Raw genomic sequence first — 20,514 nt, 5'->3', positions numbered from 1 at the left:
CCTGTTCCTTCTCTTACTGGTGTTGTGACCTTGGACTCCTGTGTTAAAGATCAACTCCCACCACTTATTATAGTACAGGATTCGAAGCTATTCCTTCCCATGGCAATCTCACGACACCAGTGGCCATGGTGATGCCTATGTTGATTGCTGAACGTTTGAACTGTTGAAGGATGGATTTCTTGAAGAATTAAAAAAAAAGGGTTCCACTTACAAGTGGTCGGGAATGGATTGATAGAAAATGGTTCTCCCCTGCCCTCATTCATCTTTGCAACCACAAACAGAATTATATTCTGGTTTTTGGCATTTCTCTGATTGATCAATCAAAATGATGTAGCTTTTTCCAACCTTAATGAGAATCTGTTGTGATGGGTGTAGACTGTGGAGGGACACAACATTGCTTATAAGACGACTAGCTAATTAAGCCAGAGCTTGTTTAGTCCAGACGGATTATCTTCACATAAGCTCCACGGATTTCGGAGCAAGGCCCAACAGATTTTGATTTTGATCCATTCTCCAATGGCAGTGAGCGTGCCTGCCATGACCATCCATGAAAACTGGAATAATGAAGAACGAGTTCCAAAAAGAACAATACAACATGATGAGATGCATGGACAAGTACAAGAGAAAGGAAGAGAGTTTCAGAGGAGGAATTCATTTCAGCATAGAAAATTGAAAACAAACCAAGACTCGATATTGAGAAGAAAAAGGGAGGGGATTCCACCATCTCAATTCTCAACTCTATTTATACAATTAATAAGCAAGAAGAGCAACCTCTTATAACCCCCTTCCACGGTATCTAAGATGCAAATGAAGGTTTTTTTTTAGCTCTGTTGGACTCCAATACCGAAATAACAAGAGATCCAGTTTCCAAGTGTCCTAGAATTTTTACTGGTGCCAATGTGTTTTTATTTATATCTTCTGCGTTGATCAAATGTTAATATCGGTATCAAAGGGATTCACAAGAATGCGGCTGCCAGTTAAAAAGGTTCCGTGGACATGCAAGTCTCTTGCAAAAAATACTATCCTCTGTTAAAACAGCATGCCAGTCTCCCATCATCGCTCTATAAAGCGGCCATTAGGTGTTGTGGCATGTAACTTTTGACTCATCTTCCTCGATGCAGTTTACTTATAGGCTGTGGCAATTATAAAAAAAATTTGACTAGAAAAGGGATTAAGCAAAGGTTCATACATGTTAGCTGACTTGAGTCCCGAGACTGGGAGTTGTGGCAGTGAGCCAGCAGATGAGGGTTACTGCCATGATCCCATCGTGTATTCCTGGCATAAATATCATTGTAAAACAAAAGAATTTTCAATTGGTCAAGAGGAAGAAATGCAAACTGCATCTGTACAAACAAAATCTGCTAATTAAGAAAGGGTGCATCTTTTGTAAGAAAGTGGTGAATTGAGAAATCGTAAACTTCTTTTGATTACCCTTTATCTTATTCCTAGAAGTCTTTTAAGTTGGGGGTGAAAAAGAATGTTCAAAATAATTTGAAAATAACTTACCATTATGTCATTTTCAAGAACTATCATTGTCTCACATGCTTTACAAATACACATGTGAAATGACAGAATCATACCCTCACTAAAAGAAAATTGTGTTATATTATAGGGCAAAAAAAGTAAGGTCACAACTTTTCCACCAACTTTAGTTACAAGAAGATTTTCCCATAAAGAAAAGCTACATGCACATCTTAAACCTTCTGTTTTATCATATGAATCTCGCCTTCCCCCACCCCCCCCCCCTCCCTCTCCCTCTCCCTCTCCCTCTCCCTCTCCCCCCCAAAACCCAAACAATTTATGTATATGTGATTTGCTTCCTTAAAATGATGGTGCAAATTTCATGAAAATTAACAGAAGGAACCTGCAAGATCATGCATCATGGTAAAAGTTGAGGCTCAAAAACTGATTTATTGCAAAAGAATAGTTAACCATCTCTATTGAAAGTTGAAACAAGACAGCTTGCTCCAATCTGCTGACCATGTGGTATATAAGGCTGTTCACTGTCAAGCATTGGTTGCATAGAGCTTTAAATTACCCTCTTTGCACCACGAGCTTCTGACAAATGATCCTGCATTTTAAACAGCACCAGAAACATGAGGCACGATATCTACAAACAAATTTCATTAAGTGAAAAATAAAGAGCATGATCAATTTATTTCTTATGAGCCACAATCAGTTGGGGTTATGGAATTTTAAATCCCTAATTAATGTCATCCCAACTATATGGGATACAATCTTAATCCCTTTGAGAGATTGAACATAAAACTGCATTGATCCTCTTCAAGTAAAACAAAGCCCAGGTCTATGACATGGTCAGGCACAGAAAAATTCTTAGCCCCAAATGTCTCATCATGTTTGCCATCTTCTAAAAACATGGATACAGAAATAATTCCATTTTGGGCTCATCAAGAAGTACTGAAATAAATTTTGAAATAGATTTGGTTAGAAATAATTCCATTTTTTAATCCTTAGTTGTTTCTAGTAGTTATAGTTGAAGTTTATCAGTCTTCTAATACCCCAAGGACAGAAGACTAGAAGAGTCTTCTAGTCCATGCAGTATTGTACTGGTATTGTACTTTGATAGCTATATATAAAATAGGGAGGGGACTGCCGCTGGACCATGGACTGTCTCTCTCTCATGCAGCAGTCTACTCTCTTCTCCTTTAGACTTACACCTCTCCCTTACACGATTTTGTGAAGGAGAGGTATTTAATTTGTAGTAGGAATTGGCCTATGGCCTTATTATAAATAAACAAAATCGTGGAGGGCTCCCCACAATTGAATTTTAGAAAAAAAAGACTGTTACTGGCTGCCGATTGCTGCTGCTGCTCCTTGGAGTGTTGCCTTGTGGATCTATCAAGGAAGAAGGACAGGTGGACTTCCTGTGACTCCTTACGCCGTGACGGCTGGGAGGTTCTCTCTTTGTGAAGGTGGTTTCATCCTTCATTGATCAAGCTGCTGCCGGTGGAATCCTGTGGTAAGTCTGAATTTTAATTCTGTTTTCCATTCCTTCTCCTTCCCCATTCGATCCCCCTTTAATTTCTGTTTTAATTTCATAAACCCTAGTTCAATCTAAGTTCTGTCCAGCCCTATCCCCTCACCCAATTCCTCTAAGATGTCAGGCATATCATCCCTATCCCAGCCCCTATACTCGATCCTAGTTTGAACTCAATCTGATCATCTAAAACTCAACTTCAAACCCCCATCCAAAACCCTAAGTTTCACCCTAGAACCTAAAACCTAACACCCAAACCCTAACCCTAATTCTGCAGGAATTTTAAACTCATTCAAATCTCAATATTTTTATAGCAAAATCATCCCCTAGACCTGCTGATCATTATCATATATCACATTCACCCCTAACCGTAGCCTAAACCCTAAATTAGCCCTAAACAGCCCCAAATCTGCCCCAAACAGCAGACTCGACCAGAACCTGATTTTAATCTGGCTCCTAGTAGGTCTCCTACCTATCTAAGACTACATTAGTTCTCCTTTTCTGGTATTGTTTCACACTTCAATTTGTTAAAAAAATTTACACATCGCTGGGGATTCAAACCTCTTCCAAACTAATCTAAGCTCCCACAACAAGATTGCAAAGAGTTATTTGGAGATTCAAACCTCTTCCATACTCATCTAAGCTCCCACAACAAGATTGCAAAGAGATATTTGAGTTGAAACTACAAGAAAGAGGGTGTCTTTAAATCTAATCTTGATTATTTTTTTATTTTTTGTTAGATTTGAGCAATGTTTGAATGCTTACACTAACAAAATAGGATGTGAAACCAAACTACCACTGAGTTTTTTTTTTCACATAATAATTCATGCATGCATATTTATGCTTAAATAAGCATCCACTAAAATTTCACTTCAAAATTATTAGCATTTCCCTTATTTCCCCTCATTTCTCAAAATTTTACAAAATTTTGACCATTTCGATGAAATATTTCAATTTCAACACTGGTTGAAATGACCTACCCTGTTGAAATCTCAAACCTTTCCGTTGAGATGGTTTCGACAAAAGAACTGTTCACATCAACTAAGCCAAGTTTTAATGGACAACAAGGCTTTTCAACCAAAAAAATTACACTAACTTTCTGATCCTTGTTATTTAACCCAAAAAAAAATCTTACCGAGATGAAATCGAAGGCTTTAGAATCTTCTTTCTTTGAGTTGTTCACCAATGTACTCTGAACTTGAGTTGGAACATTCGGATGGAAAATATCTGGGAGGGGTGAAGAATACCCTCCATCCCCACTGTTGCCTGTAGCACGCCCTAGAGTAACATTTCCTTGCGCACTCAAATTTTCAAGCTGTTGGAAGTTAGTCATTGTTGCTAAAAGCTGCTGTTGTGCAATATAATTTCCCATCACACCATAATTCATTGGTTGTGAAGCAAAAGCTGGGTTGAACATGACATTTGGAGACAAACCACACTGCATAGGACCCAGTGAAAACACAGCATTTGGGTTCATCCCAACCATTTGAGACCCAATTAAACCATTTAAAGCATCATTTGGCACTGGATGGCTTGATTGGATGTGTGGACTTAAACGGGTAGCATGAGAAAATGCCTCAGAAAAACTATGTTGCTGTCCGTTATCTGGGATCTTTCCATTACTAGTAGACAAATCAGACATTATATCATTGACACCCTTTTTATGGCTTATTGGTTCCACCAGAACTTCAGTGTTGGGACCAAAAATATCCAATAGTTCTGATCCACTTTTATTTACTGTCAAATGGATATCATTAGTAACCTGGTTTTCATCAACCGTCAACCCTGAAAATAAGTCGGTGACATTTTCTCCATCCTCAGGTGTGTGAAACAAGACACCTGCAAATAGGTCGTTGTCATCATTTTTTCGTTGGTTGGAGGTTACGTCCATCAGACTATCTCCAAACAGATCATCAGTTAAAGAGGTGGTTGGTGTCATAAGATCTGCAACACTTTGATCACTTTGCATTTCTGTATAATCGTCCTTCCTGTAAGAATCATCTGCGTCACTAGTGTCTATTAAGTCGGGCATCTGAACAACAGTAGCAGCTTTGTCTTTCAGGCTTGAGGTCTTTTCTGAAAGATGATTAACTCCGACATTCTGCTCTCCATCCAGAAGGCTTAAGACCTATTAAATACATATCAGTAAATAATTCATGTTAAGTACATAAATTGAATAGATAAATAGATAAACAATTTACATTTGAGAGATAAAGATAAGTGGCTATTTGTATGGAAATACCCGGGTCGGGGGGAGAGAGGATCATTCCCAAGGGAGGAAGGAAGGATGGGTTAGGTCCTCGAGTGGGGGTTGTGGAGTTGGAGGGTGGTAGCCTTGGCAGGCCAAGGGTGGATTATTTGGCATTTGGTCTTTTGCCCAGTCAATCTCCCTGTTGACAGGAGGAGTGTGGGTTGTTGTCCTCGATCTCTATCTGAGAGAGTACGGAGGGTTTTTGACTCCATCATGGTGTAGGCCTGGTTCGGAGATACTAGGGAAGTGTCAGGTCACTGACACGGGAAGGTTTTGCGCACCCAGTCTGCCCAGCAAGAAGCTGGTCTTCTTATGCCTTAGACTTATTTATTTTTTCTATTGCTTGAATGAAAGACCTACTAACTAGTACTGCTTACTAATCCTACTAACTAACATGCTTGAACTTGGAAAGGAAATCTAAATTATTGCTCAAGTTAATTTTACCCTAATGAAAGTAAGTAATAGACATGCTAAGGTACATGAAATGAAACTATTTATACAAATAAATTAAATTAGCTTCTAATGATAACAGAGCACATAATGGAAGCATGCAATCACAACGTTGAATTGAATATATGTATGCTACTGGAAGTCCCAAAAAGGTGAAACTACTTCAAATGGAGGTCTACAGTGAAAGATTCCATTTCAACGGCCCCCGTTGGACAAGAAGAATTCATTGGGGATTTGGGGAAACTAAGGGTTAGAATCTCTAAGGGCAGGCCTTGGTGCAACGATAAGGTTGCTCCATTGTGTCCAAGTGGTCACAGGTTGGAGTCTGGAAACAGCCTCTCTGCGAAAGAAGGGGTAAGGCTGCGTATATTATGACCCTCCCCAGACCCCGCAGTGGCGGGAGCCTCGTGCACTGGGTATGCCCTTAAGGGTTAGAAACTTTGTTAGCAAAAACGTGTTTAAGACAGCATTCCCATTTTTTACCATTTTAAACGCATTTTGCCGTTTGTTTCCCAATAATACAGGAAAAAGGGCAAACGGTCAGCATTTCCATTTTAAACGTATATAAAACACGTTCTTCTTTTATTTTTATTTTTATTTTTTTGTGTGTTTTAAGACCTTGGTGATGTAGATAAGTCACTTGGGGCTTATTTTAGTGGAAATAAACTTTGGGTTGGGTCAAATATGGGTTTATTTTGTAATTGGCCAATTTAATGAGCCTAAAATATGGGTAGAAAGTAGAAAAAACGGGATTTTACTTCATTAGTTTAGTTAGAGTCCTATTTTGAGTCTATTTTCTTTATTATTTCACTTAGTCAATTTAAGTTACCTTGTTAGTTAAAGATAGGGTTAGGCCTTTACTTTTTAAGCTCTCTTTGGTATAGTTTAAATTTATGTTTATCTGACACAAATCATAAATAGATGTGTTTGATATGATTTATGACCCCCTAATAAATCAATATAAGCATAAATTCATAAATAGCTCGCGAGTTGTTTATGATTTATCATCATAAACTGTTAAAGTTTGTTTATGCCGGTATCATTAATGAACATGTGCAGAATTGCTATTTAAGTGGGGGTAAATTGGTAAAATTAACGAAAATTAGAACAAAGCCTCTCTTTTACCTCCCTCTCTCTCTCCAACCCCCACCATAATACATAATGATGCAGGTCCAAGCACTAGGAAGAAGAAGAAGCCATGACTTGGCTGTTTTTGTGTTTTCGTTGGAGCCTTTCTTTTTCCCATACTAGTTTTTTTTTAGTGTTTTAGTTATTAGGGGTAAACCAGTCTTTTCCCCTTTTAATTATTTAAGTTGCTGCTTAGTTTATTTCCCCTCCACGATTTTATTAGAGGGATGATTTGTTATTTGTTTTGTTTAAACTTGTACTCATATTTAGAGCACAAGTCTGCTGTTTTGTAATTAGGATTCAGATTAGGAATTATCGGTCCTAAGAATTATCGGTCCTAATCTGACTAGGATTTGGGGCTCAGCCCTGGCTATAAATAAAACCCAACGTGGGAGGCTCCCCCACAGTTCATTATTACAATTTTGATGCTTCTTAGCTTTACTGCTACTGCTGCTGCTCTTTGTGAGTGTATATCCTTGTGGGTCTCAAGGTGGTATAGGGTAGGTGGACTCCTGCGACTCCTTGCATCGTGAAGATCGGGAGGTTCCTTCAAGATATCAAGCTGCTGCCATTGTTTCTGCATTACAGTAAGTTTGAACCTGCACTTTGTTTTAAAACCTTCTTCTACCTTGCCATTATCCTTCCCTTAGATCTAATCCACATTCCCCTTCCATCCACCAAACCCTAATCTCCATTAAACCTGCAACTCCTACTTCAACTAGGACTACTTCATAATTTCAGATCTGTCCATCAATTCCAAACCAAACTTCTAGCCTATATCCCCCACACCTCTCCCCACACTCGATCCAAAATCCAGCTCATAACTCCCACTCTATCCCCTCCATTCCTCCACTCCATTAAACCCAAAACCTGCAACTCAATTCTGTCCAGAATTGCAGAATTTTAAAACCTTCCCAAACCCTATTATTTTTATACCATATTGACCCCCTAGACCTGCCCATTAATACCCCATTACATAATATATTCTTGACTTACGAATACCAAACCTATTTTTCATTATATAATCTATTATGTCTAGTAGTAACCAAACGGTTATTGTTTATAGCTCATAACCTTTTTTCATAATTGATTATCCATAAATGTTATAAATATAAATATAAACTATGCCAAAGAGAGCCTTAGTGTCTTAAGTCTATTTTTGAGTCTTCAATATAAGTTTGTAAGGAAGGCCAGCATGGTACACGAATTTGATTAATGAAATATTGGCTTTAGCCTTTGTGAAAATCCTAAGATAGGTTGGGTGAGATGCCAAGGCTGAGATAGCCATTCCCTTCCCCCATCCCCTTCCATTGGTTATTGAATCCAAACCCTAATTTTGTTCAAATCGAGTTCAAGAATGCTACAAGCTGCTGGGATTTCTTTCAATTGATTGTCTCACATATTCACATCAAGATCATTACTGCTTCAACAGGTTACAAATTTGTGATTTTTTTTTTATTTGTTACTTCAACCAAGGAAATTGTTCCCTCATTTGAGTTTCCATTGTTCTCTTGTTTCCTTATTTTTAGTTCCCAATATTCTCTTGTTTCCCTTATTTTTAGTTCCCATTGTTCTCTTGTTTCCCTCATATGATTTCTTGTTTATTGGAGGGTTTTTCATTTGATCCTGCCTGGGATTAGACCTATTCAGGTTCTAGTGTTACATTGCTTGGACTTGTTGAACACAATGGCTTACTTAACTGACCATCTTTCTCCCGAACTCTGGTTGACCTGATTCTTTTGCCGATGTAAAGTTGACCTGAAGGGCTACATTTCTCACAATATCACCTTTAACTCAGGTTCAATGCACGGACCCCGAAATTGAGCTACAAACTAATGCATTTGCTGAAAAGGGTTTCTAAACCGATGAACATGCATCACCCCAGGAGCGTATTGGCTATGTTGACAACAATGGACAACACCATAGTCAAGCCATTACACAACAGAACTTTGGACATTTTTATTTTTTTTTGGTCAAGGTGTATGAATTTGGAATTGATTTTTTCAAAATTTTCACACGGCAGCCTCTTCCTTGGAACCCCTTTGTAACCTAGAGTCCCAAAGAGAGTGAAAGGAAGCGGAGAACTTGCACCGTGACTCTCAAACCAAAAACCGGAGGCTCTACTACCAACTTTAAATCCAAAGGTCGCAAGAGAGCAAAGAGAAGAAGTTGGCGGTGATGAGTTGTGGGAGAGAACCCTATATTGATTCACTTAGCCTCATAAGGGAAATTACATACCTACACCCCCCCCATGCTAACATAGGAAAGCCAAGGGAGGTAAAAAGGTAAAAAACGTAAAAGCACAATACAACATAATAACATAGTACCCAAAGTACCCTTATTACATGAACCCTAACATCTATAGCTTATGCAAACCTTCAAATGGTTATACATACAGTAAGTAGGCTTTTGTCCCCTTTTTATTATTTTTTATTTTTACTATTATGATGGGGCTTATAATATGGGTAGTTAGTAGAAGCATGAATCTAATTTTATTTTAGGAGTTTTACTTTCAGTTTTTATTTTAGTTTGGTAGCAAATCTTGGATGGTTTATTTCTTTCCAGCTTTTAGCTTGTGTTTGAACTTTGGAAGTTCTATTTATGCTACAAGTTTGCTTTTAATCTTTAGTTTTGAGTTGTACTAGGACAGGGGCAGCACTTTCCTATTCCAATTAGGATTCCTATTTTACTAGTTGTAGGCAGACCTACTGATGCAGATTCATCACCGAAATGGGCTTATTTTACTAGGAATCAGTCTAGGGTTGGGTAATATACATGTTGGGCCTTTGATCCCATGGGTTTTCTATGTAATAGGCCACTTTTATTGGCCTAAAATGGGTACTAAGGTTACATATGGAATTAGTTAGTAGATTTCTTTTTATTTGGTTAGTGGTCATGTGATCACTTAAATGATCATGTGACTTGGTTAAGTGGTCATGTGACTATTTAATTGTTATTTAAGTTGAACTGAATTAGGACTCTACAAGTCCAGCCATGTTTTGAGTCTAGTTTCTTTAGTATTTCAGTTTCCTAGTAAGTTTAAGTTACCTAATAGGTTAAGGATTGTGTTAGGCCTTTCCTTTTTAGAGGAGTCGTCTATTTTTTAGCCTTTTATATAAGGTTGTAAGGTGGGCAAGCATGGAACATGAACTTTGATATTAACGAAAGCTTTTGCTGCTCTTCTTCTACATTGAAGATTTTTGTCTTGTGTTTGATCAAGGCCGGTGGGATCGGTGTTTGATCCAATCGACACCTTGCGGTGGGAAGCCCGGGTGGTTCCTTTGAAGCTCTCCTTCAAGTTCTAGTTCAAGACACTATTTTTATTCAAGTTTCAACTTCCAACAAGCTGCTGCCAGGGAGTTTCTGCAACAACAGTAAGTTAGAAGTGATCCCCATCCCCTCCATTCTTCTTCTAATCCTCTACAGCCCCAACCCTAGTTTTCCCCCTTCTGTTTTTAATTTTCCCATAACCTAAAACCTGCAACTATTCTTCTTCCCTTCTAGAAGGTTACATGCAAGGTGATTTTTGCGATAATTCTGCCCAGCCAAATCTAACCGTTAGAACCGCCTAAAATTTTGATCAAATCTTCCTCAAACCCTAAGAGAGACTCGATCCAAATTTCATTACCATCCATCCAGCCAATTGTTTGAAATTCCACTTTTACTCCTCTCTCCTATCTCTACTAGAAAACGTCCATAACTCCAGATTTAACCATCTGATTAGCTGTAACTTTCAGCATATATTCCCCTCCACCCGACCCACACTCAACCTTCAAAATCCTAAACCTAACTTGCTGCCAATTCATTCCAGCACACATTCCTCCACCAAAACTTAACGTAACCTTCATTGATAAACTCCCCTACACCTGCCTAGAATAACCAACACTTCAAACCCTAACCCTAATTTTGACCTAAAATCATATTCTGCCCAAATCGGACTACTTGTTCGTAACAGATCCTGGTTTACTAGCTCCTAGTTGGTCTCCTACCAATCTAGGACTACATTACCTATAAGGGACATGAATTGGACGAATTAAATTTTGAGGTTTCTTCTCTATTATGCTGTGTGGATTCATGGTATTCCTGAATGGATTTCCAGATGTTTTGAGGTGGATTCCTTAGGTCTTACCCAACACAACAGGTCAGGGATACTATTCTGTAAATGGGTACAACAGGTCAGGAGCACTATTCTATTAAACATCTCTGCTGCTCCATTTTTCAGTTGCAGTTTTTGCAGTTATTTAATCCTGCTGCTGTTTGATCTTTAACTAGTTTTCTTCCTAGTTTCAGTTCATGGTTTTTTACCTGATTCCATCTGGGTGATTACCATCAAATCTCAGTCTCCATTAAGAATCCATAATTTCTCCTAAATTCCCCAAGTTTTGTTCTCAGTTTTCCTGAGTTTTATGCTACTGTTTTCAACCTACTCTGATATATCTAAACCTTTTTCTGTTTTCAGTTATTCTTGTTCTGCACAACTGCTCCACCCTATAATCTGTCCAAATCCCTCGCAAAGTATTGCCCCTAAACCTAATTAGGGTTGGAGTTTCACAATCTGCATCAACTTCCCTCCATGTCCAAGTCCATCACTCAGCCTACCGTGCATCCACAGAACAAAATTGACTCTAAACCTACCTAAATAAAAAAAACACACTTGCCACATTGTTTAAGAATTATTATATTATATATAACGAGGCAACAACTTTGTATATAAAGTGTGTGATACGCAATAGACAGTCCACTGTCTTCACTGTGATTGTCTATAGGTCTTGACCTGCAGTCCTACATGGTGGTTTGATTTGGTGTTGCATGAGTTAGCTCTATCAAAGACATATACATCACACGGCCTCGTGTTCCTCTCGGTGAGGACTGTGTTAAAGTTTTGCCAAATGATACTTGGAATTGCTAAGCACTTAAGATATAAAAACTTCTAGCTGTGAAAAGGAAGTCAAACAGACCCAAAAAGGTAAACATATCTAACAAGTAGCAAATCTACACAAGAAAGAAATATACCTTGTTTGCCTTCTCCCTCAGCGAAGCTTGGGGAGATTCAGAACATCCCACCACAGAATCTTTGTTTTCACTAAAATAAATAGCTACAGTTGAAAAATGAGTATCACCTTTCTTCCTCAAAATTGACTCAAGGACACAGACAGCCTTCATACGGACCTGATAAACAAGTAACCCAAACAATCTTTAGAAGATCAAGGTGTATAACATGCTATTCCAACTGAGATCAAACGAATTGTTAGTTAGCAACAGCTAAATTAAGGAAACAAAGTAATTGCTTTGCAGTCTCAAAAGACACCTGCCACATAGGAGATTGAAGCTTTGATTCAAGAGCATGACTCAAAGTGATTGCATCCAACTTTGAGGCCTCCACAAGGAAAGCCTGGATGGTGTCACGACTTGGTTGCAGGCGCACACCACCAGATGTAACAACAGTCTCTAGCAGCCTCTCCTCGCGAGTCTTGCTCCCTGAATAACTTGAGCTGGAGCTCCCATTTGTCGTTTCCTTCATGTTTCCTCTTGAATCCTGGCCCCATGGTCCACCACCAAGGTTTTTGGAGATTCCAGAAGAAGCCTGAGTTTCATTTTGATGTTCAAATCTCTCATATCTTTCTGGATTGTCAGTTTCTGTTGTCAGTGACCTTCGCAGATTTGGGCTCTGGTAACTCCCATTGTCACTCTTTTTAAAAGAATGCGCTGCAGTGATGCTACTCAGTCCTTGTTTGATAGAAGCACTTCCAATGCCAACAACCTCGCTAAGAAACGATTTCTTATCTTCTGACGGCATCTCAAAGTTTGTATTCCCAAATCCTTGGATTCGTTTATTAAGATCTTCTGCTTGTGCTGGTTTGCTCTCCTCTTCAGCGAAAATTGCTGATATCGCTTCATGAGCTGTATCACGGACAGCCTTATTAAGTGCATCCCCTTTCAATGGATCCGACTGGCCCTTGTAATGAAACAACTGCCGAACTGCCACTGAATGGCGTTGCATTTCCCTCCTGAACTCCACACCAGATTTTCCCACCGCATATTTGATCAACCTCAGAGCCTAAAATAATACCAAGGCATTAGGTATCAGAATCTACCGCAAGACAGGCCACTGGAAATAACACTAGTCCTAAGAGACAGATTCATATTCCCCCAAACTGCAACTGCAAACTGCTTCTCTACGTATCTGATTATTACTTGCCCAGAGTTAAGTATTATATCTGAACCATTTGTAACCTAAATATGGCCATGCAAGTTAGGTTCATAATTTGCATCTTCTTTTCAGTCCATCAAAGTAGAAGTGCCTAAGTAACACCACCAAGAGGGATAAGATGGTGGAACTTCCTCCTCTTCTTGCTAAAGGGCTAGGTGGTGGTGTTGGAGATGGCTATGGGGGGTGCTGTTCAGAAGGGATCTGGTCGCTCAGCTGATTCAGTAGATGAAAGCAAGAGGGTGAATCAAGCTGTGAAGGGAGGTGTTGCATGGTCTTCCCTTTTCTCAAAAGTTTCAGCAAAGGAAGAACGTTTTCAATTACATTTCGCACAACCAGTCTTGAGAAATGTTAGGCGTGCTGCAGATTTTCCAACTCCTGTGAGGGAGGAAGAGGCGGCAAATTGGAAGAACACTCTGGTTGACCATTTCATTGGTTGTCAGACATCTTTTGAATTTGTTAAGACTTCTTTGCTGAGACAATGGCATATTGCAGGTAATGTGGATGTGAACCTACAGGAGAACGGTTTCTTTATCTTTCACTTTAATTTAGAAGAGTACAGCAATCGTTTCCTAGTAGGCGACCCATGGTATGTGCAAAGGAAACCCATGATGGTCAGACCTTGGGGTTTAAACTCTTGTTTAAAGAAGATTGATTTTAGCACTGTTCCTGTTTGGGTTGTGCTACCCAATTTACCTTTTCAATACTGGTCAGAGAAAGGGCTGAGTATCATACGAATTGTCTTAGGAAAACCTCTGTTCATTGATAGTAGAACAAAAACAAAGGAACAATAGGCCTTTGCTCGATTATGTGTGGAATTCACGACAGAGGATGATGTGGTGATTTCCATACCCATTTACAATGAAGATGGAGATGTCTATGAACAGGAGGCAAGGTATAATTGGAGACCTTCTCAGTGTACGAAATGTAAGGTTTTAGGTCATTCTTCTACTCAGTATGGGCAACAAGGGAGGTCAGTGATTCGAAAGGAATAGAGTATCAAAAAGGGTGGTCCAATCCAACATGAGGAAGTTACTGAAACTCAACATAAGATGACTGCATCGAATTATGGTATTGCTGGAGGTACTATGATCTTGGGTGGTGCATTGCATGTTCTGCAGGAAGCGGGGGTGCTCAGCCTGTTTTGGCGGCTGGAGGTGGTGCTTCATTTGGCGCCCAAGTTGAGCCATCCCATGTTCAAAATCAAAATTTGAATTTGAGTTTGAATTCAATTGAAGTGAGTAATCATGGTGAATCCTCGTTTAATCAGAATGGCAGAAATTTCCAAAATGATATTAAGAGATAAGGAGGAATTTATGGTAAGGGGAATAATGCGACGACTATGAATGAAAATAAGTTTGTTAGTTTGGCAGGTATTGAGGATGAATCAGCTGGAATTGAGGAAGTGATGGAGGATAACGTTCCTGAACAGCATTTTGGGATTGAGGAATCGGCTGGAATTATTGAGGAATTGATGAGGATTAACATTCTTGAAAAGTAATTTGTGGAGATGGGATTCATGCTGACATGGAGGAGACGTGTGAAGACACGAATTTGGAAGTTACACACATTGGGGAATCGATAGCGCTTTGCTGTCTAGAGAGGGATCTTATCCAGATGGAAGGAGAGTTATTCATTCAGATTTGGGCAAAAATGCTATCCTGGAATCTGCGAAAGTTGTTGATGGTACGGTTGCAGAATGAGAAAACCAATCTATCCAGTAGATTTAGTGGGGGATCTTCCTTCACTAAATAAGGAGACTGAAGCTAAAAAAGATTAGAAAAATAAGAAATCCCCTCCATCCAGGGACCAATCTGGCACGGAGATTGGAATTAGGAGGGTATGCGGCATTAATCCTTTAACCCTCCCTTCAGAGCCTCCATGTGATATAGCAGTTGAGGCTAACAGCTCCTCTGTTGCCTCTTTGGAAAAGCTGCTAGAACCTTTGCTTCATGAAGTTAGTGTGGATCCCAACAAGTAATTTTCCTTCCTCCATGTTACTGAAAGGCAGCCTTCCTCTTCTACCTGCCTCACCAAGGTTAGTACGGCTGATCCTGAACAAGTAGATGTTTCAGTGGACTATAGGGTTTTTACAGCGAGACAGAGTCATCGCATTAGGTTCTCCTCGTACTAAATGCGATGATCAACAGACTGAAAAAACTTGATGCTTTGTTTCTCATTGAACAATCTTGGCCTATATTGTTTGCTTTGTATGTTTGTTTTGATTGGGTTCCTCCCCTGGGCTAGCCTGCTTGACTGGTTGAATTTTTCTTCTTCTTTTAATATATACTTTTTCATTCACCCCAAAAAAACACAACCAAAGGTTCCATACCCAGCTATCTAAACCTCCGGCGACAGCATAGATTAGGAGATACTACAGTTCACATAATTTGAAGCAAAAGAAAAGGGGGGGGGGGGGGGGAGGGGAGAGGGGAAGAAGGACACCATACCTTCTGTTTGACAATAGGACTCTTGTGATCGAGCCTTTTCAAGATAAATTCAGAAACTTCTTTCACGATACTGAAATGAGAAGATCGGAGAAGCTCACAAATTTCCTCTAATTTGTAGACAGGAGTGACTTTTTCTTCGTCGGACGTTGCAGCATCGATCATACGAGATCTCCAGTAAGATTCCACACCTCTTCTGCTTGAATCCATGGTCGTTAAACCCGAAAACCCAAATCTTCCGATCACCAAGTCCGATCACAGAGAGTCAGGGAGCATCAAATCATCTAAAAGACACCATGAAAACGAGAAAGCAACACAACGGATAAAAAATAAAGACTTGTGGAGTAATTTGGATGTGCAACCGTAGTCCTCTCCTCGATCCACAAATCCAATTGTGCGGAGCAGAGGCTCTGGATCAGGGAACAAGCCTTCAAACTGGAAGAAGAAAATTCTCCGGACCGTTAACACATCAACTGCTTAATGGAGTAAGAAATGAATCGATAACCTAATTCCTTCGGTATTGGAGGTTCTGAGGCAGAGGTTCCGGGGCATGAATGCGAAGGAGAAGCGAATAACTATACGTTGTCCTCCGCAGAGGATAGAGATGACCCCGGTGTGTTGCGCAGACAGCTCTAACACTACCAGACCAGCGTCTCCTTCTCTCTCTCTCTCTATCTCTCCACGTGCCAGGTCCACTTTAACCAGTAATAAAAGGAATTAACCAAACTGATTATCTGACTTGGTGGTGTTCATGCGCCACGAGCGTACTGTAGTGCTCTAGGGTCTAGCACTCTATCCCCGTAGTGCCACGGAGCAGGATTAGCAGTCCACGTGACGCATAGACATTTTTGTGGACCACAATTTTCAGAGTTGTTGTAAAGTCTCGACGGATCCAATTACATGGGCTATGTATGCTTATCTGTTCTATTTCCTGTCCGTTTCATTTCCCAAGGTCCTCTAATAGAAAGGGTGGATCCCACTCAGGGAGGAATAGGGTAGGGTAGAATGATCATTTCCTTCCTTTATTAGAGGAACTTGAGGAAATGGACCTACCCAGGATTTGAGTCAGATAAAGGGGTCGTTGGTTTGGTGTCAAACATAAGGCACTTAGAATCGAGAGTGTTCTGTGCTCGCCAGGAGAGGGTTGTCTGGATCATTATCTCAACCATTTCCCTGCCGGGTCCATTTCCTTCAAGTTCCTCTATATGGAACAAAAATGACTATCCTACCCCCTGCCCAGGGGGTAAGATGATCATTTTCACTCCATATAGAAGAACTTGAGGAAATGGATCAGGCAAAAAATAAAGGAGATAATTTCAACCTGGCTGTAATACAATCAACGTGGCTTCGTGTTTTTTTTTTTAATTTATTTATTTACGGTATCGCTCTTATTTACTGCAAATATTTTGCTCGTAAGTCGCAACTCTTGATCACATTATTACCAGTCCTGTTTTCCTAAAGTCTTCATGCAATGTTAACCTCACAAATTGAACAGTTTTATTTTTTAATACGTAAATCACTATATTAGAAAAGAAATGAAAAAAATATATTTACACAACCAAAAAAAACAGCTTCACTCACAAGGACAACCCTGGGAGAGAAAGAACGAAACAGATCCTCTATGACGCAGCTGCCCAAGCGGCCATAGCAGCGTAGGCACAATGAGGCGCACAATGACCACCTTATCCCTGTTCGGGCAAGGCGCTTAGGCAGGGGTAAGGTGGTAAATGCATGCCTCATATGGTCTACACTGCTATGGCCGCTCGGGCAATTGGACCGTAGAAGATCTGGATCCGAGGAAGAGTGGACTCCCTTTAAAGGAATCCTCAAAACCCAAACCCGATAGGTTTACAGTGACACAGAGTAGTCAACCCAAGGGGATCAAATCTAGCTATCAATCCAGGTGTGGTGGATATCCTACTTGTCTACCAAGTACATGTTTCTAGCTGTCCTTTAAGGGAAGCACCGTGACATTGATCCTCAACATCAAATACAGATGTCTTTGATTATCGTTATAGTGTGGGTCACGTTTCTAAAGATACGAAAGTTCCTCTCTTTCCAAATATGAGCAATTATACTATAAAAGGCCAACTTGACCGCCCTCGATCGGCCACAGAATCAGTGTGTTAATGCCTTGACCGTAGTTTTCCTATGAGTCATGTCCATGAGAAGGAAATTTATACCTTTAATTCACTTTAGAATTCACTTTAGTGGTCCAAGTTGTCCTTCATCTACGGTGAAGAGAGAATCTCTTCTTCGATGGCCATCACTGGATTTGAATGGAACTCATTTCAGATCTTCAACATACAGAGCGATTCGTGGGTGTTTTCTTCTCCGAGGATGTAGGAAAACTTTCGCTTTAATTCTATGTAGAGTTTCAAATACTGTACTGATAAGAAACTTAAAAACAAATCACCAATAGGATAAACACACACACACACACAAGTATTTTTTTCCCAATATCTTTTGAGCAATGTCTGCTGCAAATGAGTGTAGAACTAACCCTTATTCTAAAGACAGATCCATTATAATTGACCTTCCATTTCATGATTTTGAGATGGCCCCATGGAACTGAAAATATTTCTTGGTGGATGACAAAACCAGAGAAAGATCTTAAATAACACAGCAAAGGATGAGGCTTTAAAGTCTGCCCTGATGACCATGGAAAAAGAATGAAGCTATAAAGTTTGATCTGATGAACGTGAAAGAGATTTCTGTAGTGGTTCCGACTTCGAGGCAGAATCATATAAGAATGAGTTTATAACTGATTCTCCAATTTTAGCTATCATATTGTTGGCCTTGTCTATGTTTTTGGGCTGAGTAGTTCACTATAAATGTTAAGCCTAATGCCATATCCTTGAAAGTAATTGTAAGTATCTAGAAAATGTATGGGAGAGACACTAAGCTTATGCCTTCGACAATTTCAGTCCTGTTGCCTGAAATTGAAAGACCTACAATTGTAATCAACACTATAAACCAAAAGATCATTTGAGTCACAGGATGTGCTGATTTCATATAAGTTTGATCTTTAGAATGGACTCCGATAGACATCAATTGTGATAAAGAGTTTTGGTTGAGACTCCTACTAGTGAAGTTGTGAGAGTGATGTTCTTGGAATACCTAAATCAACTTCACTAAGTACAATCAGCTTTAAAATTGCCCATTTTGCATGGAGAAGAGACCTGTTTTACATTCTGTTTTTCATCTTTCAGTTTCAAGTAACATGCTTAGATCTCTGAACTATAGATCTGCATTTGCAACTGTTTAGAGTTACTGTTTCTATATTACAGTCTACCGTAGGGGTACAAGGGGTATTATTGTCATGGTCTTTTATTTATAAGGGCTTATGTGTATCATACATAAAGTATAAATATTAGTGGTAGCCTATGGTTAGGGTATTCTCTCTTCTAACTGAAAGCTACTCTTCTTCTCCTCCTCTATTCTCTGTTTTTCTCTCTTCTTCTTCTTCTTGATTTCTCCTAAGCAGGTACAGTTTATTCCTGTTCTTTATTTCGTTGCAGCAACAGAAAATAAAATTCCATTATAACACCTTGGAAGCCAAAAGTATAGAATGACAATACAAATCAAAATTAGGAATCTAGAATGTACCGCAGAACAAAATTCAGATAATATGCTAACATCTTCATCTAGATAGAATGCCTTGTACTGGGTTAATTATAAAAGAAATTGAGTTCAGACTACTCCAACTGTATTTTAAGAAAATTATTTTGTATTAGAGTATAAGAGAAAGGAGAAAGGAGAAAGGAAAATAGTCTGGGATTGAAGAACCCCTGAACCATAAATAGCATCAGACAATGCCTGTGTCAGAAAAACAGAGATGACAACACACACATACACAACATGCGTGCGTGCATGCGCACCTGCCAGACACACAGAGAGAGAGAACTAAGTATATACTCCTGTGTTGTATGAGCCGCTAACCTGAAACCTGAAATACAACTGATGGGGAACACCAGAAATTACGAGAGGATGGACCTTGGTGCAACGGTAAGGTTGCTCCATTGTAACCAAGTGGTCACGGGTGAAACCTGAAATACTACTGGATGAGAACACGAGAAAACTAAAGTTTGAAATCAGAAAAATCCCTTTTTTTGTAGAAGATGAACATAAAACATACAGTAACAGAAATCATGTTTTTAAGACACTAGAAGAGTTAATTAATAGATAACATGTGGCTTAAATTCCATGAAACAGAAACAAAGAAATGAACAGAAGTGAAAAACTTATTTCAAAGTCATGAGAGAGAGGCTAGAGGAAAAGCATAATACTAACCATGAAGAAAAAGCAGTAGCTCAATTCGCACCTCCACTTGCATTCCTGAGTTTTTCTTTTAGTTGAACTCCAAGAGATATTGAAATTGGTACCTTCCTCTTTAAGAGAAAATGGGGAGATTCCACTTTGAAGAATTGTGCTGATTGATAAATGAAGAGGTTGAAGAGCTTCAGGGTGAGGAAGATGTACTCTAACCAAAGCCAACAAATCTCAAATCCATTTCGACAGGATTTTTTCCTTTTTTGTTTTTCCCTTATTTTTTTTTTAGGGGGGGGGGGGGAGGCTGTGGGAGAATAAAAGTGGAACACTCAAAATTGGGAGCAGAAAAACCTGGATGAAATTCTCTGTATAATATAGTGCGCAACAGTGCAACACATTTGGAAAATTATGAATAAACCTTCAAAAAGTGGCTGACTTTCAACTTTAATTAGTTCACTAGAAATGATATCAATCAATCCCACTGTTCAAAGCCCTGATCACTCCACGTCTGGAGGATGTATTCGTCATTTAGAATTCTCCATATGCATTATCAGCAAACCAACCTGTTTATCAAATTATTGGATTTTCAACCATTTTCACTTCCTTATTTTTCCAGATGGTGAACACTATTAGGGGACTGAAAACTCACATATTGAATAAAGGATGGCATGGACTGCATATCCACTCAAAATGTCCAATTGGTACTCTTGAGTCCTGAATCCTGATTTTATTTTATTTTGGGGCGGGGAGGGGGATTAAG

At 39.4% G+C, this 20,514-nt stretch overlaps 1 protein-coding gene across 3 annotated transcripts; it reads right to left on the bottom strand.

Moving 5' to 3' along the window:
* Positions 1-722: 722 nt before the first annotated feature.
* On the bottom strand, positions 723-16,140 carry LOC122654260 (protein MODIFIED TRANSPORT TO THE VACUOLE 1-like). Of its 3 annotated transcripts, none has more exons than XR_006331887.1 (6): positions 15,486-16,140; positions 12,136-12,885; positions 11,841-11,996; positions 4,134-5,126; positions 1,967-2,071; positions 723-1,275 (listed from the first exon to the last, which is right to left on the bottom strand). XR_006331887.1 is itself a non-coding variant. In XM_043848263.1 (6 exons), exons 1-5 carry the CDS (start codon positions 15,690-15,692, stop codon positions 2,030-2,032), a joined length of 2,148 nt encoding a protein of 715 aa, XP_043704198.1. In that variant the 5' UTR covers positions 15,693-16,140; the 3' UTR covers positions 723-1,275; positions 1,981-2,029. The 3 variants fall into 3 exon arrangements, 2 of the variants coding, with proteins under 2 accessions (XP_043704198.1, XP_043704197.1); XM_043848263.1 differs by having other exon boundaries at positions 1,981-2,071; XM_043848262.1 differs by lacking the exon at positions 723-1,275 and having other exon boundaries at positions 1,777-2,071.
* Positions 16,141-20,514: the final 4,374 nt, after the last annotated feature.

Source organism: Telopea speciosissima, chromosome 3, assembly GCF_018873765.1.
Source record: "Telopea speciosissima isolate NSW1024214 ecotype Mountain lineage chromosome 3, Tspe_v1, whole genome shotgun sequence".
Lineage (NCBI taxonomy): Eukaryota > Viridiplantae > Streptophyta > Magnoliopsida > Proteales > Proteaceae > Telopea > Telopea speciosissima.
Note: the sequence above shows the minus strand (reverse complement) of the source record. Positions and strands in the feature narration are given on the sequence as shown.